General features: G+C 35.2%; 1 protein-coding gene across 11 annotated transcripts in view; it reads left to right on the forward strand.

The window, feature by feature from the left end:
* hdac11 (histone deacetylase 11) overlaps positions 1-13,232 on the forward strand; it is a 56,092-nt gene that overhangs the window by 4,324 nt on the left and 38,536 nt on the right. For 6 of the 11 annotated variants that reach the window (XM_087272190.2, XM_087272189.2, XM_087272191.2 and 3 more), the window contains 2 exons: positions 1-82; positions 5,786-5,902. The exon at positions 1-82 is cut by the window's left edge. In XM_087272190.2, coding sequence (XP_087128316.1) covers positions 1-82; positions 5,786-5,902 — 199 coding nt within the window. Of the gene's footprint in view, positions 83-5,395; positions 5,423-5,785; positions 5,903-13,232 lie in introns of all 11 variants that reach the window. The other 5 variants (XM_087272192.2, XM_087272195.2, XM_087272193.2 and 2 more) reach the window with 2 other exon arrangements.

Genomic DNA, 13,232 nt, shown 5'->3' on the forward strand with positions numbered 1-13,232 from the left:
TGAGATCATTGTTCTGGCTCGGGAAGCCAGCGAGGCGGATCTTCTTGTGGTTCACACGGCACGGTACCTGAACAGACTTAAGGTAAAAACACTGTAAACCTGGCTTGCGTTTTCGCTTCCTTCTCTGTCTCATAATTCCCACCCAGTATCATTGGAAAATACGTTCCTCAGCCTACGTTTTTGCCAAACATAAATTACATTACTCTAGGATTGTTATGTTGCACGTTTTAGAAGAAAAATCCACTAGAGGGTGCTGTTTACATTTTTGTGAATTTGAAATGTGTTCCTTATGACACTTTTTTTTTTATATATCATAAGTAACATAAGTTACTTTCTTTAGCCCCTTTCACACAGTGATAGCGGTAAATATCTGGAAAATTTCTGAAACAGCTTTACTGGTAAATTTAAAAAAAGTGCTGTTTACACAGGCACAGACTTCCTGAAACATTCACATATTATTTCAAAATACTTGTAAATTCTGACATGATCAACAAGAAATGAGCTCTAAATGGCTGCGCTTGTATTTGTAAGCATAGAAGTATTTGGGCTTTTGTTTCACTTTTATTTAAAGCTTTAGCATTCATGCAGCTGATTTGTCCCAGAGACATCCAAAGGCGGAAGCGTGAACCGCAGCTAAATGTTTACACATTTGGCAACCTAACAAATTCTGTGGATGGATAAATATTGTAAACAACATGATGAAAACATATGGAGGAACACTTCCGCTTGTCGAGATGTACATAATGTGTGTGTGTGATGGCGCTCACCGGCTGCTTCACGTGTGCACGGGTCAAGCAACTGAAGCAGAGCTTGAAGAAAAACAAACAGCAGTTTATCATAAGCATTTTATCCATAATATTTTACACAGTTGGCATTAGTACGGAACAAAACTGTATCTGACTAACATCTAGCAGCTAAATGTGTCTTGAAAAATATTCAGAGGGTTTTATTTTTTATAAAAAGCGAGGATGTGAATGCATCTGAATGTTCTGATTAGCTGGAGTAGATGTTTCACATCAGCGCGTTCTAAATGTGAACGCGCTCTTTCTGCCAATTTTCCTTCTGCATTCACACAGAGCAGCATTCCGGCAAATTAACGGTAATGTTACAACTTTTCTTTCCGGACAAACAAATTTGCCAGTGTAATTTTTTCGGGAAGGTCTGTATGTGTGAAAGGGGCTATAGACAGAATTCTTTTGTGGTATTTATTTGGTGTTGTTGAAAGAACTGGATGAAAATAATCATTTATTCATAAATAATATGTCCCTTTAAATGTTATTAATGAGAAAAGCAACAAAAGTTGTTCCTTTACCTGGTGTAGATTTCACCTAAAATGTGAAGTCAAGCATATCTTTAAGTATGTTTTTGAGCTTTTACAAAAATGTAGGCTGAAGCACATACTTTCAAAGAGCTTGTATAATTCCATATACTGATGGCAAAAGGTTACTATAAGCAACACAAATGGTCAATTATAAAAGCAGCTTCTCATTTTCTAATTGCTTTTGTTCAAACTGGCTTGTAGATTCACTTATTGTATGAGATCAGTGCCAAAAGACGAATCGATTTTAATCTATTATAGCCCCATTATGACTGTGCATGGACATTCTCTACTTTATCAAAAAGACATCTAGGCTTCCCATTTCATCTCACCAGCAATGAGCCAGAGATGTGCAAGGAAAGTGTACAATAGCAAATTGCACTGGATTACTCAGAGCAGGCCTTTATTTCAATCCAAATCAATCAGTTCGCGGTCTTGTGCAAAGATTGCCGTGTGCCAAGAGCCTGTAACGCACCCGTGAGTCAGCTGCCCCGTCAGGCAGCCTGCAACAGAGAGAACCATTTAAAGGAGCAGTTCACACAGAAATGAAAATGCTGTAATTATTTACTCATCCTTTTGTTGTTTTAGCCTTTTGGGCTGTTTGATGACCATGAAGGGTTAAAACCAAAAAGATGTTTGTTTTTATTTGTGCATTATAGCTGTCTGTTTGCCTATATTGAGTTTGTTGAATATATTCATATGTTTATATTATATACTATAAGTGTCAATACAGTTTATGTTGATATAAAGTAGTTTGACATCTTAAACACATCTGAAAAATACTGCAGGACAGTTGTACTTTCTGAACATTATACCAACATAAAATACAAAATAATAATAATAAAATTATTGAAATATAAATATATGCATATACATACATGCATACATACAGTTGAAGTTAGAATTATTAGCCCCCTTAAATTATTAGCCTCCTTGTTTATCATTTCCCAGATTTCTGTTCAATGAAGAGAAGATTTTTTTCAACATTTCTAAAAATATTAGTTTTAATAACTCATTTCTAATTACTGATTATTTTTTTATCTTTGCCATGATGACAGTAAATAATATTTTACTAGATATTTTTCAAGAAGTTTCTACTCAGCTTAAAGTGACATTTAAAGGCATAACTGGTTAATTAGGTTAACTAGGCAGGATAGGGTAATTAGGAAATTTATTGAATAATGATAGTTTGTTCTGTAGACTAATAAAAAAACAATCTTAAAGGGGCTAATAATTTTGACCTTCATCTTCCTCATCACTCAAAATAATACCCTCATCTGAGATATTTTCATCTGCTAAATGCTCAAGAACTTGATATATGCTCAAGATCTGTATACTCTGCATATGACATTGTTTTAGCAAACAGCAGGTACATCGATATAGTTTTTTTTAATATATATATATATATATATATATATATATATATATATATATATATATATATATATATATATATATTTACATATATATTTACATATATATATATATATATATATATATATATATATATATATATATATATATATATATATATATATATATATATATATATATATTTTTTTTTTTTATTATTATTATTTTTTTTTCAATCAGCATTACTGGAGATTTAATTTCAGTAACAGATCTTGAGCCCATTGTACATCCCAATGGACAGACGTACAGTATTTGAAAAAATCCAGATCTGAAGCTTGCAATGTTACAAAAGAATTTAAACTTTAATTTGTAAGTGCAATCCCTCTTTTTTTTTACAAACAGTCTATGAAATAGTGACAAATATATCATAAAATATGAATAAAAACATTGTAAATGTGGCTTACGGCTCTGTTATGCCATGCTGATTTTCAGTGTAGTGGATTTTTTTCAAATTACAACATGTCGAGCCTTACCGCCATTTGATTGGATGACAATTATCCACTTTCATGGACTCCAGGATTTAAATGAGATGAAATTCCCAGGAACCACAGAAAACATGGGCTGACATGTGATGATGTCTGTAATGGCCACGGTCTTCAAGATTCATCCGTTTAGGAAACTGACTACATTGCTTTATGAGGATATTTTCCCAATGCCATTATCAACCGTATGCTATTTTGTCATTCATTTACATTATAATGTCATTTTAGGGCCCTGAAGATACAAGCTTTTGAAAACAGGTCTTAAAATGTAACAAATTTTGGTATTAAATATGTGTATATTTTACATTTAGTCATTTAGCAGACATTTTTGTCTAAAGCAGCTTACAATTGAGAAGGCATTCAGCAATTCAACAACAAGAGGCAATACACACAAGAAGTGCTAATTATACAAAGCAACTGTTTGTGCTAGATATTCAATTTAGAATTAAGTGCTAGAGTTGGGTGTTTTTTTTTTTTTTTTTAGGGAGAAGAGTGTTTAGGTGGTTTGTCAAACAAGCCCACTCACCTGTGTAAAGCTCACTTCATAAATTCACAATTTTTTGAGTGATCATAAGAAATTGGCCTTTAAACATGCATTACTGGTCCAACTACTGTCTGTTAAAATGACAGAGAGATGAAAAAATGTTGTTTTCTGCAGGTGGTTTGTCAAGCCCACTCACCTCTTTGAGGCACGCTAAAAATTGCATAATTTATTTTGATTTTGATAGACCCAAAAATATGCTAGTCAGAATATTTATGTGGACTTCAATGTTTTGGGGAGTGGGCAATTGCGTGTCACAACCATGTGCACTCTGTGTACATTATAAATAAAGCCAGGATGCACATTTGTTATTATTCTCTGCAAGTCATCTGTTCTTATGACTTTATTAACTCAGTGCTAGCACCTCAAATTTAATACCTGAAAGTATCATACATTTAGACGACATTATAAATGTATGAAAATATATTTTATAATTAATTAAAATATTAAAAACAGGGACTAAGCCAAAGGAAAGTGATTATTAGCGATCTATGATAACTTTTTTCAGTGTGGAATGTTAAAGTATATTAGGCTACTCAATTCAACTGGACTTCATATCTTTACAGTTCGAATTGTTGACTGACTAACAGTTTATTTATCACGTTTGAATAAAGAGTCAACTAAATAACAGGGAAAATATATTCTGTGGACACAAGAGAACTAACTGAATTAGTGGCGTCATCTAGAGCCCATGTGTGGATCTGTTCCGACATTGAGGTACAAAGTACAAACCTATTAAATATTACTTGGGTCACTATCAACTGCTAAACACTTAAACTGATAAAACAAAAAAAAATGAAACTTAAATGGTGCTGCTAATAACAAATATTAATATAAAGAATATTATGGATTGTATATATATATATATATATATATATATATTTATATATATATATATATATATATATATATATATATATATATATATATATATATATATATATATATATATATATATAGAATTCTTATGTCTATATATAGATGCAGTATGGTCTTGTCCTCCTCCTTTTTTGTCCTCTGCTGATCATGTGCCTGATTTACTATAAGGAACAAAGAATCACTTGTTTATGAAATTGAAGCACACCAGTATATTACTGGAAAAAATGTTTATAAAAATTGAAGTTATTTTGTACTGCATGATCTTTTTATATTATCAAATTGAAACTGTACACCCAGGTAAAAGATGACTTATTCTACCTTTACTGCTTGCAAAGAATCGATAAATATTGAATGATTTGGAAAAATCTGTATTTTTACCCATCCTTTGCAAGAATCAACAGAGTAATATTTTCTGCCTTTTTAACATGTAACTGCTGTGCACTTGTTGTATGCAAAGAAAAAAAGCATGCACATTTAAAACAAACAAAAGCAGCATGTGGATTTAGAAAGACTTAAGGGTGAGCAAATAATGACTCTTTTCATTTTTGGGTTTAGCTTATTCCATTAAGTTCAGCTGCTCTATTCCCAGAATGGACATGAATAAATATTTGTTGATATGCATGTGTTGCTTTAGTGTTTGGCTTACACTGTAGCTGACTCCTGCTGCTCTCTGCACACTTATAAAGGCTTATCGTACAGCTACTTGGTCACCCTTTAAATCGGCTCTGTGTATGTATTCTCTCTTTCCCTTAATGCATGCAGAACGCTATCTTGGAGGGCTCCAGAGAGGTATCTGAGTTCTACTGTGACCGAATCCTTTGTACTTGCTTCACACTTTTCTTTTACTCTGTAATATGCATTAGTCCAGACTATTCACTCTGCTTTAACATTTTGCCACCAGTTTGCATTTCCACTAAAGTACCATCTGTATCGTATAATGTATAGTTTACTCCTAGAGCTACAATAGATTTCAAACCTGATTTATTTACAGCATCATCCCCTTTTTTAAAAAATCATCTTAAATAATGTAGGAAGAAATTATATGTTAATGATGAATATATGGTTTAGAAATAAGTGTGATTGTAGTTTAGACTTGCAGTATCAAGAGTACTTATCTTAAAAATGTGAATGTGATTTCTTTTTTTATATCAGTGGTCTCTGGTGGTTGCCACTATCACAGAAATCCCACCTCTCCTGTTTCTGCCTAACTTCCTGGTACAGCGCAAAGTGCTGAGACCATTACGAACGCAAACAGGAGGAACCATCATGGTAGGTTTCAAACATCTCTTTCACCGAGCAGATTATGTATTAACTTAAGTAATTAATTGATATTTTTGGAATATATTAAATGTGTATGGAGTTGCCAGTTTTTGTGCTTTTTTTTTTTTTTTTTTTTTACTGTTGATTGTATCGAGATTTTTGCAATCAGAACACACCCTTTGAATAGGCATGGCAGATTGTAGATTCACAGTAAATGGCCACTGCTTTGATTTGTGACGAGATGTGTTTGCACTTTCCAGGCACACTTAGTGGAAAACGTCTCTTTTAAAAATGCCACGAGCGCACCGCGAGTCATGTGACAAGAACTGACCGATCAGTTTCAAACTTTGTATGGAATATACACATTTCTCAGACAAACAGAAATACCCAAAGACTGCAGTGCTTTTTAATTTTCTCCAGAAATAAATTGTGTGTCAGGGCTGCAGCTAATTTACATACATACCCCCTCCGATCACAAACCACTTTGACACCCCCCCACCCCTCCGAGACCCCCGAGAAAAACTGGAATGTTGGCAGGTATATTCATAGATAAATGGATGCTGCTGATTTAGGTTAAAGATTTTTTAACAAACAGTACTTTTCATATTTTTGAATTATGCTTTAGTTATAAACAAATCTGCAGTATAATTGCATAAATCACCAAGTTTATTCAACATTCCCCAATCTTAAGAAAAGCAAATACAATGGAGATGTATTTTTTCCTCAGCTTGGCACCTGACCACAAATAGTTGTTTTCTGATCATTTGTCAGTTGGTTTCTGCTTAGACCAGGGGTCTGTTCTTTGTACCCAGCATAAATGATCGAAGTTGATTTGTCAGATCCTGGATCTTTTAATCTTGATAACTGACCTCTGGCGAATTTGGTTCTTCAAACAAGTTCGCGAATCAGATTAAAATCTTTGGAACTGATCTGAGAGTGCTGCGTGTGTTGTGAAAGACAAATCTGTCAATCTTCAAAATCATGGTCAGCAATCCAACGATTGCCTGATGGCACAGCAGGGTAATGACATCATCTGATTAATATTCAATTATCCATGTGAGCAAAATTACATAATTTGTAGTAAACTGTGTGTTAAATCTGATATGCAATAACTTTCTAACTCTGGTTGCAGGCTTTACACTTTCATGTGTCGAGTATTTAGCAATTAGTTTAGTTTTACATTTAGAGCAGATGTTCTTTTTTTAGTAGTCCAGGCCTATTTAGGTTTCTTAATCAGCATACAGAATAACTTGTTGGTTAAATTAATTTTGCGTCAAAAAAGCATTTTGATATCAGTACAGGTGTCTGCAACTTTTGTGAGCCTCAAATCACCGTCATATTAGCTGTCAAAACACTTGCATGACTGCAAACACTATTAATCCTTAAAAAAAAAAAAAACAGTTGAATATTGTGCATGCCGATTACTATATACGATTTGTACTGTTATTTCGAAGTGACCTTTGCATAAGTTTATATATATATATATATATATATATACATACATACATACATACATACATACATACATATCTATATATATATATATATATATATATATATATTTATATAAACTATGTTTAACAGGGCAAGGAAAAATTCACAGTATGTCTGTTAATATTTTTTTTTTCTGGAGATAAACAAAACGATCCTGGATCATGTCAAATCATCAATAGGCAAATGCAGCTAATTGAGTAAGCCACATACAAAGAACAGACCCCTGCATTTACCTCCCTTGTAGTGTGAATCAATGGGTGGAGCTAATCAGGCAGGGATGTAGAAGTAGGTGTTGATCTTCAGTGGAGGTGGAGTTTAGAGACACTGTTGTCTAATAAAGCCACATTCCAGAACCTGTCATCGTGGCAGACGTTCTTCAATGTAAGCTGTTTTAAAACTAAAAACAAGTTTTGAGTTCTGAAACTGATGTTTCTATTGTATTTTGATTTATCAATTCATGACCCATTTGAAGGGATAGTTCACCCAAAACTGAAAATTCCTAATTTACTCATACTTTATTTGTTTTAAACCTGTTCAAAACAAAAATAAGGTATTTTGAAGAAAGTTTAAAAACCTGTTATTATTGATATCCATTGTAGGGAAAAAGACATACGAAGGAAATCAATGGTTACAATTTTTCAGCTTTGTTAAAAAATTATCTTCTTTTGTGTTCAACAGAAGTAAGAAACTCAAACAGTGTTGGAACAAGTTAAGGGTGAGTAAATAGTGAGTACATTAAACCTTTGGGTTGAACTATCCCTTAAAGAAGGTGAATACAAATGTGTTTTATAGCAGCCACAGTGATATTTCTCTTGGCCAGCAGACAACCCTAATATAAATGTGATATACCTGTAAATGTGCTAAAAGATTACACATTTCTACTAGTGTCAAAACAAAATCCTTTACTTTATCCAGTAGTACAGCATCTTGTGTGATCTGGCAAGTTGTCATATGCTATAAAAAATCTAACAGTCTTTTTATGCTGCAAATGAGAAGCACAAAGGCATTTTAATAGAAAATGCTATACAGCTTTTCTTTTCTGTATGGTGCTGTATAATACCAGGTGTTCTACTGTTGGAGAATGTAATACAGTGAGTCATCATCTTGCTCGGGCTTCAGCTCCATAGAGTATTGTTCAAAAGTTTTACTAGGAAACAGAAACATTTGGTGACAGAAAGTTGTTTGTGAGGGCCTAGTTTGGGGGCTTTCGTTGGCATAAGTTGAAATAACCTGGGGAGGAACAGCCGGTAGGAAAGGCTCTGAACATCTGTGATAGAGATGCTCTGAGGAGTTTCTCACAGGTAACACGACCAGCCTTTTCCGAAGCTATCGTAGAAGCAGACATATCGCTTGCTGCTTTTCTGCTTGAGAGTTGAGCAGAGGAACAAATAATAAAGGCTGAGACTGCTGCTTTAATTCCTAATGAGTTTTCAGTGTTTAATTTCTCAGAGGAAGTTTCTGTTTTTGGAGCTTAATAACCTGCCTGGATGTTTGTGCTCTTGAGTCCATGACACGTTTCTCTGCGGTAAAGGCTTTCTGATGTTTAAATTGTGGTTTAAATCATTTAAATGCTCAAATTTAAGCAAGATGCACATGCTAAAGACAGAACTGAGTTTTTCTACTAAATCAGCTACCATCAAGAAATAATGAATCATGATCAACACAAACACACACACAAACACATGAGTGATTCTAGAATTGCAGGCACTTTTTGCATCTTCAAGATAAAATTTCTATTATTTATTTTTGAATAATGCCACAAATTGTTTAATGGTACCTCTAAAATGATATGTTTGTGTATTTAAACTATACAATATATTAACAATATGAATATAATATATTTTTGACTGTCTCCACCTTCTGAACCATACAATTAGCTTTACTTATGATGAAATAATTAAGTCAATAGGTTTTTTTTGTGTGTGTGTGTTTAATACGTTAAAGAGCCCATATTATACATGAAATAGGGTCATATCTTGGTTGTAAGGGTCTCCAACAACAGTCTAATATGCATGCAAGGTCAAAAAACACTTTCATGGTCTTATAATCTGCATTTATTTTTACCTAATTATCCCAGCGACTCCTGTATGAATCGTTCAGGGATTCATTTGTTCCCAAACCCCTCCTTAGCGCGAAGCTAATCTGCGCTGATTGGACCGATGACAGTCTGTTGCGATTGGTCGACTGCCTTCAGTCAGAGAATGAAATGCCAAACAGCTAATCAGCAATATAAAAGTAATCACAGTTCATACACGCTCGATAGTGTAGGCGTGGATTTTAGCTGCCAGTGGGTCAATGTAAATACAGACTATGGACTTGAAAATTCAGACGACTAACTATTTTATTGAGCAAAAACTCCAAAAACAGTTAGGAGATCTCCTAGCTTCTCACTCTGCTCTTTTCACAGACACACACACACATATTGCACACACTCACACACACACACACTCATACGCACTTAACCCTGCTCCGGACGACAACGCGCGCACACACACACACACACACACACACACACACACACACACACACACACACACACACACACACACACACACACACAAACACACACACCTCCGGACGACAGCGCGCGCACACGCACACACAGACACACACACTACTCCCCGTCCACGGAGCTCTGTTAACAAAGCAGCACGCGTCGCGTTTTTAACGTGACTTTGCACGCGATAAGAGAATATAGCCAGTTAACCTGATACAGTACACGCGGTTACAAGTAACAAATCACAACTAAATACATTTGCAAGCTAGAGTAAACGAGGCAACCTTAATCGCACGTACTTACACTTGAGAAATGGAGGAAGAAACCCATCCTGACGTCTATCAGTAAGTTACTCTTTACTGATCCTTCCTTTAACAAACGCAGATGAAGTATTCTTTGTAGCATGTAGTTTCCAGAAGTTTCCAGTAGTTTCCAACTGCTTGGTTATAATGCTGAGGTTTCATCTTTGGGTAGAGACTCAATATATCCATCTGCAGTGTGACTTCAATCGACCGGCATGTTTGTGTTTGTGGGTGTGTGTGTGTGTGTCTCGGTTTCTGCGTCAGAGGGCGGGGCCTCAGGTTTGAAATCTCCCGGGTTTGCGCGTGCACGTGAATAACTTGGTTTCGTTCATACGTCATGGCGAAACACCTAATGAATCGGTATCAAGGCGACTCGTTTGAAGCACTATGAGTCGACTCTTTTTTAGATGAATCAACCGTTTTTAACACTGTACACTAACAGATTTAAGCCTTAGCTGGATACTCCACTTCACTTAGAGCTGTGTTACACACTACATGGAGGGGAATTTTCAAAAACCCATAATATGGGCTCTTTAAATAACAGCATATTGATTTGCATAAAACATCTATTTTCTGTGTTGTTTATTACCATTTTGTGTCAGTTTCTCTTTCCTTGTCAACTCTGAATACATCAGGCATTACAAAAAGGCATTACAGTCAGCACTTTCTTTTGTAAATTTTACAATTTAACTTTAATATGGAAATTTGAAAAGCATCAAGGCTATTTTTTTTTTTTACAAGATTGTGCCAAAGCAGCTTTAACTTGATAAAGAAAACATTATTTCAGATTCCAGTTCCAGAAAATCAGGCAGACAGGAGAGTAGTGGTAGAATGCTGGTGTATTTCTAGTTAGGTGCACTCACACTATGCTATCAGAACCGTGCCAAGGCATGTTTCCCAGTTTGTTTGACAAGTTTGAGTGCTCCGAATCGGGCCCAGGCATGGTTCATTTGGCTGGTCCTGACCAGGTTAAAAGAGGTGTGCCAAAGCGTGGTTCGGTTGGATTTTGGTGGGTACGATTGTAGTGTGAGTGCAAAGCGCACCTGAGCCCTAAACTGAAGGTGCAACTTCTCTTTTGAGGGACTTTTTAATATGGATTTATTAATCATCATTACTTTTCAATGAAAGCAAACTGTTGTAGATTATTAAAGACGCAAACCCTTCACTGCACTTCAGCTGCACCTTCAGCAAACATGCAGCACAATGACTTTCATGAACATTTATGAGTGGAAAAAGTTGTGGCGAGAACATGCAAACTCCACACAAAAATGTGAACCGGCGATAGCACTACCTACTGTACCACCGTGTTGCCCCTGATTCAGTTTAGTTCAATGTAAATGTCACGAAATAATGCTACACCTACACTAATCCAGATACATGTCATACACTTTCCATCTCTTTGAAACATTGTTGCAGAATGTTCTCCTCATCCACTACCAGTGTGCAGCATCCACCTGGATGATGCGATGACAGCTATATTGTGCCAGACGGCACACCACACACCAGCTGATTGGTAGAGAGGAGACAGAGTGATGAAGCCAATTATGATATGGGGATGGTTAGGAGGCTATGATGGACAGAGGCCAGTGAGCAAATTTGCCAGGATGCGGGGGTTAAATCTTTACTTCGTTTTTCAAAGGACATCCTGGGATTTTAAACAACCACAGAGAGTCAGGACCTCGGTTTAACGTCTCATCTAAAAGACAGCGCTCAATGAGCAGTATAGAGTCCCCTTCACTATACTGGGGCATTAGGAACCACACAGACTGCAGGTTGAGTGCCTGCTGGTCTTACTAACACCACTTCCGTTAAAAACCAAGCTTTCCCATGTGGTCTCTCATCCAGAGACTCACTGGGCACAGCCCTGCATAGCTTCAGTGCATGGTCATATCTTCATCACATGACTAAAATGCATTCACGTTTTTAAAAACCTCAATTTTCAACCTTTTACAATGGTTTCAACACAGTTTTCAAATTTATCCACTTTGGACAGCTTTTATAGATACATAGCAAATAGATACATTTTCATTTCCTAAAAACGCCATTTCTGTGTGGACGGTAGGCCTAAAAAGGAAACAAAAACATGTTTATTATTTTTAATGAAAACCTTTTAGAGTAGACATGGCCGATACAGATAGAGAAATAAAAGCTGAAACTCAAACTATTATTAAAAAAGACAATAAAAAGATACAAAAATTACCCTGCTGTCAAATTTAGAGGGCTCGTATGATGAAAATCATCTTTTGTACGCTGTTTGGACAAAACTGTGTGTAGGTATAATGTGTCCATAGGAATATTAGACTAATAAAAACACAATAAGTCTCTTTTTAAAAAAATTGTTAAAATAGGATTCAAACCCCTCTCATTTTGAGGCCCACTGCAACGTGATGTAGGAGTGCTGCTTTCCCCACCCACTGAATTGATTGACACCCACGTATTAACATGTCTCTATAGTAACACATATAATCATATCCACAAGACCGGACGTATGCAAAGCAACTGGGATTAAAAGATCTGTTCAGCACTCTGATCATCAATCATCATCAAATGAGGTCTAGAATGAGTTTTACAAGTTTAAAACAATTTGTATGTTATTAATGAATTACAGCGATTTTTAACGTCTTTATCATCACAGCCGCATTTACAAAAGACCAATTATAAAAGAAGATGCTTCAATCCCGGTTTGTAGACGTTAAATCAGGTTTATTTTGTACATTAACAACAAATATCTATACAGCAGTGTATGTTAACATGTATCCTGTCACATTTGCGTGCAAAAACACGTATGCAAAGTTAATTGTGTGCTGTGTGTGTGTGAACTTTGTTACAACATTGTGTGTGACTCATCGACTCATTAACTGAACAACAAATACATTAAATAATATACGCTGTTGACGCGGAGATTGCTGCTTGTTCAAACTACTTATTTAAAATTAAATGGATTAACAATCTTTACATTTTTTTGGGACAACTTAATTGTTTTATGTTCAATCCACTTAAATTTGTAAAATTTGACAATTTTACAAATTTTACATTTTTTTACTTA

Source organism: Danio rerio, chromosome 11 (assembly GCF_052040795.2).
Source record: "Danio rerio strain M-AB ecotype USA chromosome 11, GRCz13ab, whole genome shotgun sequence".
In the NCBI taxonomy this organism is placed as follows: domain Eukaryota; kingdom Metazoa; phylum Chordata; class Actinopteri; order Cypriniformes; family Danionidae; genus Danio; species Danio rerio.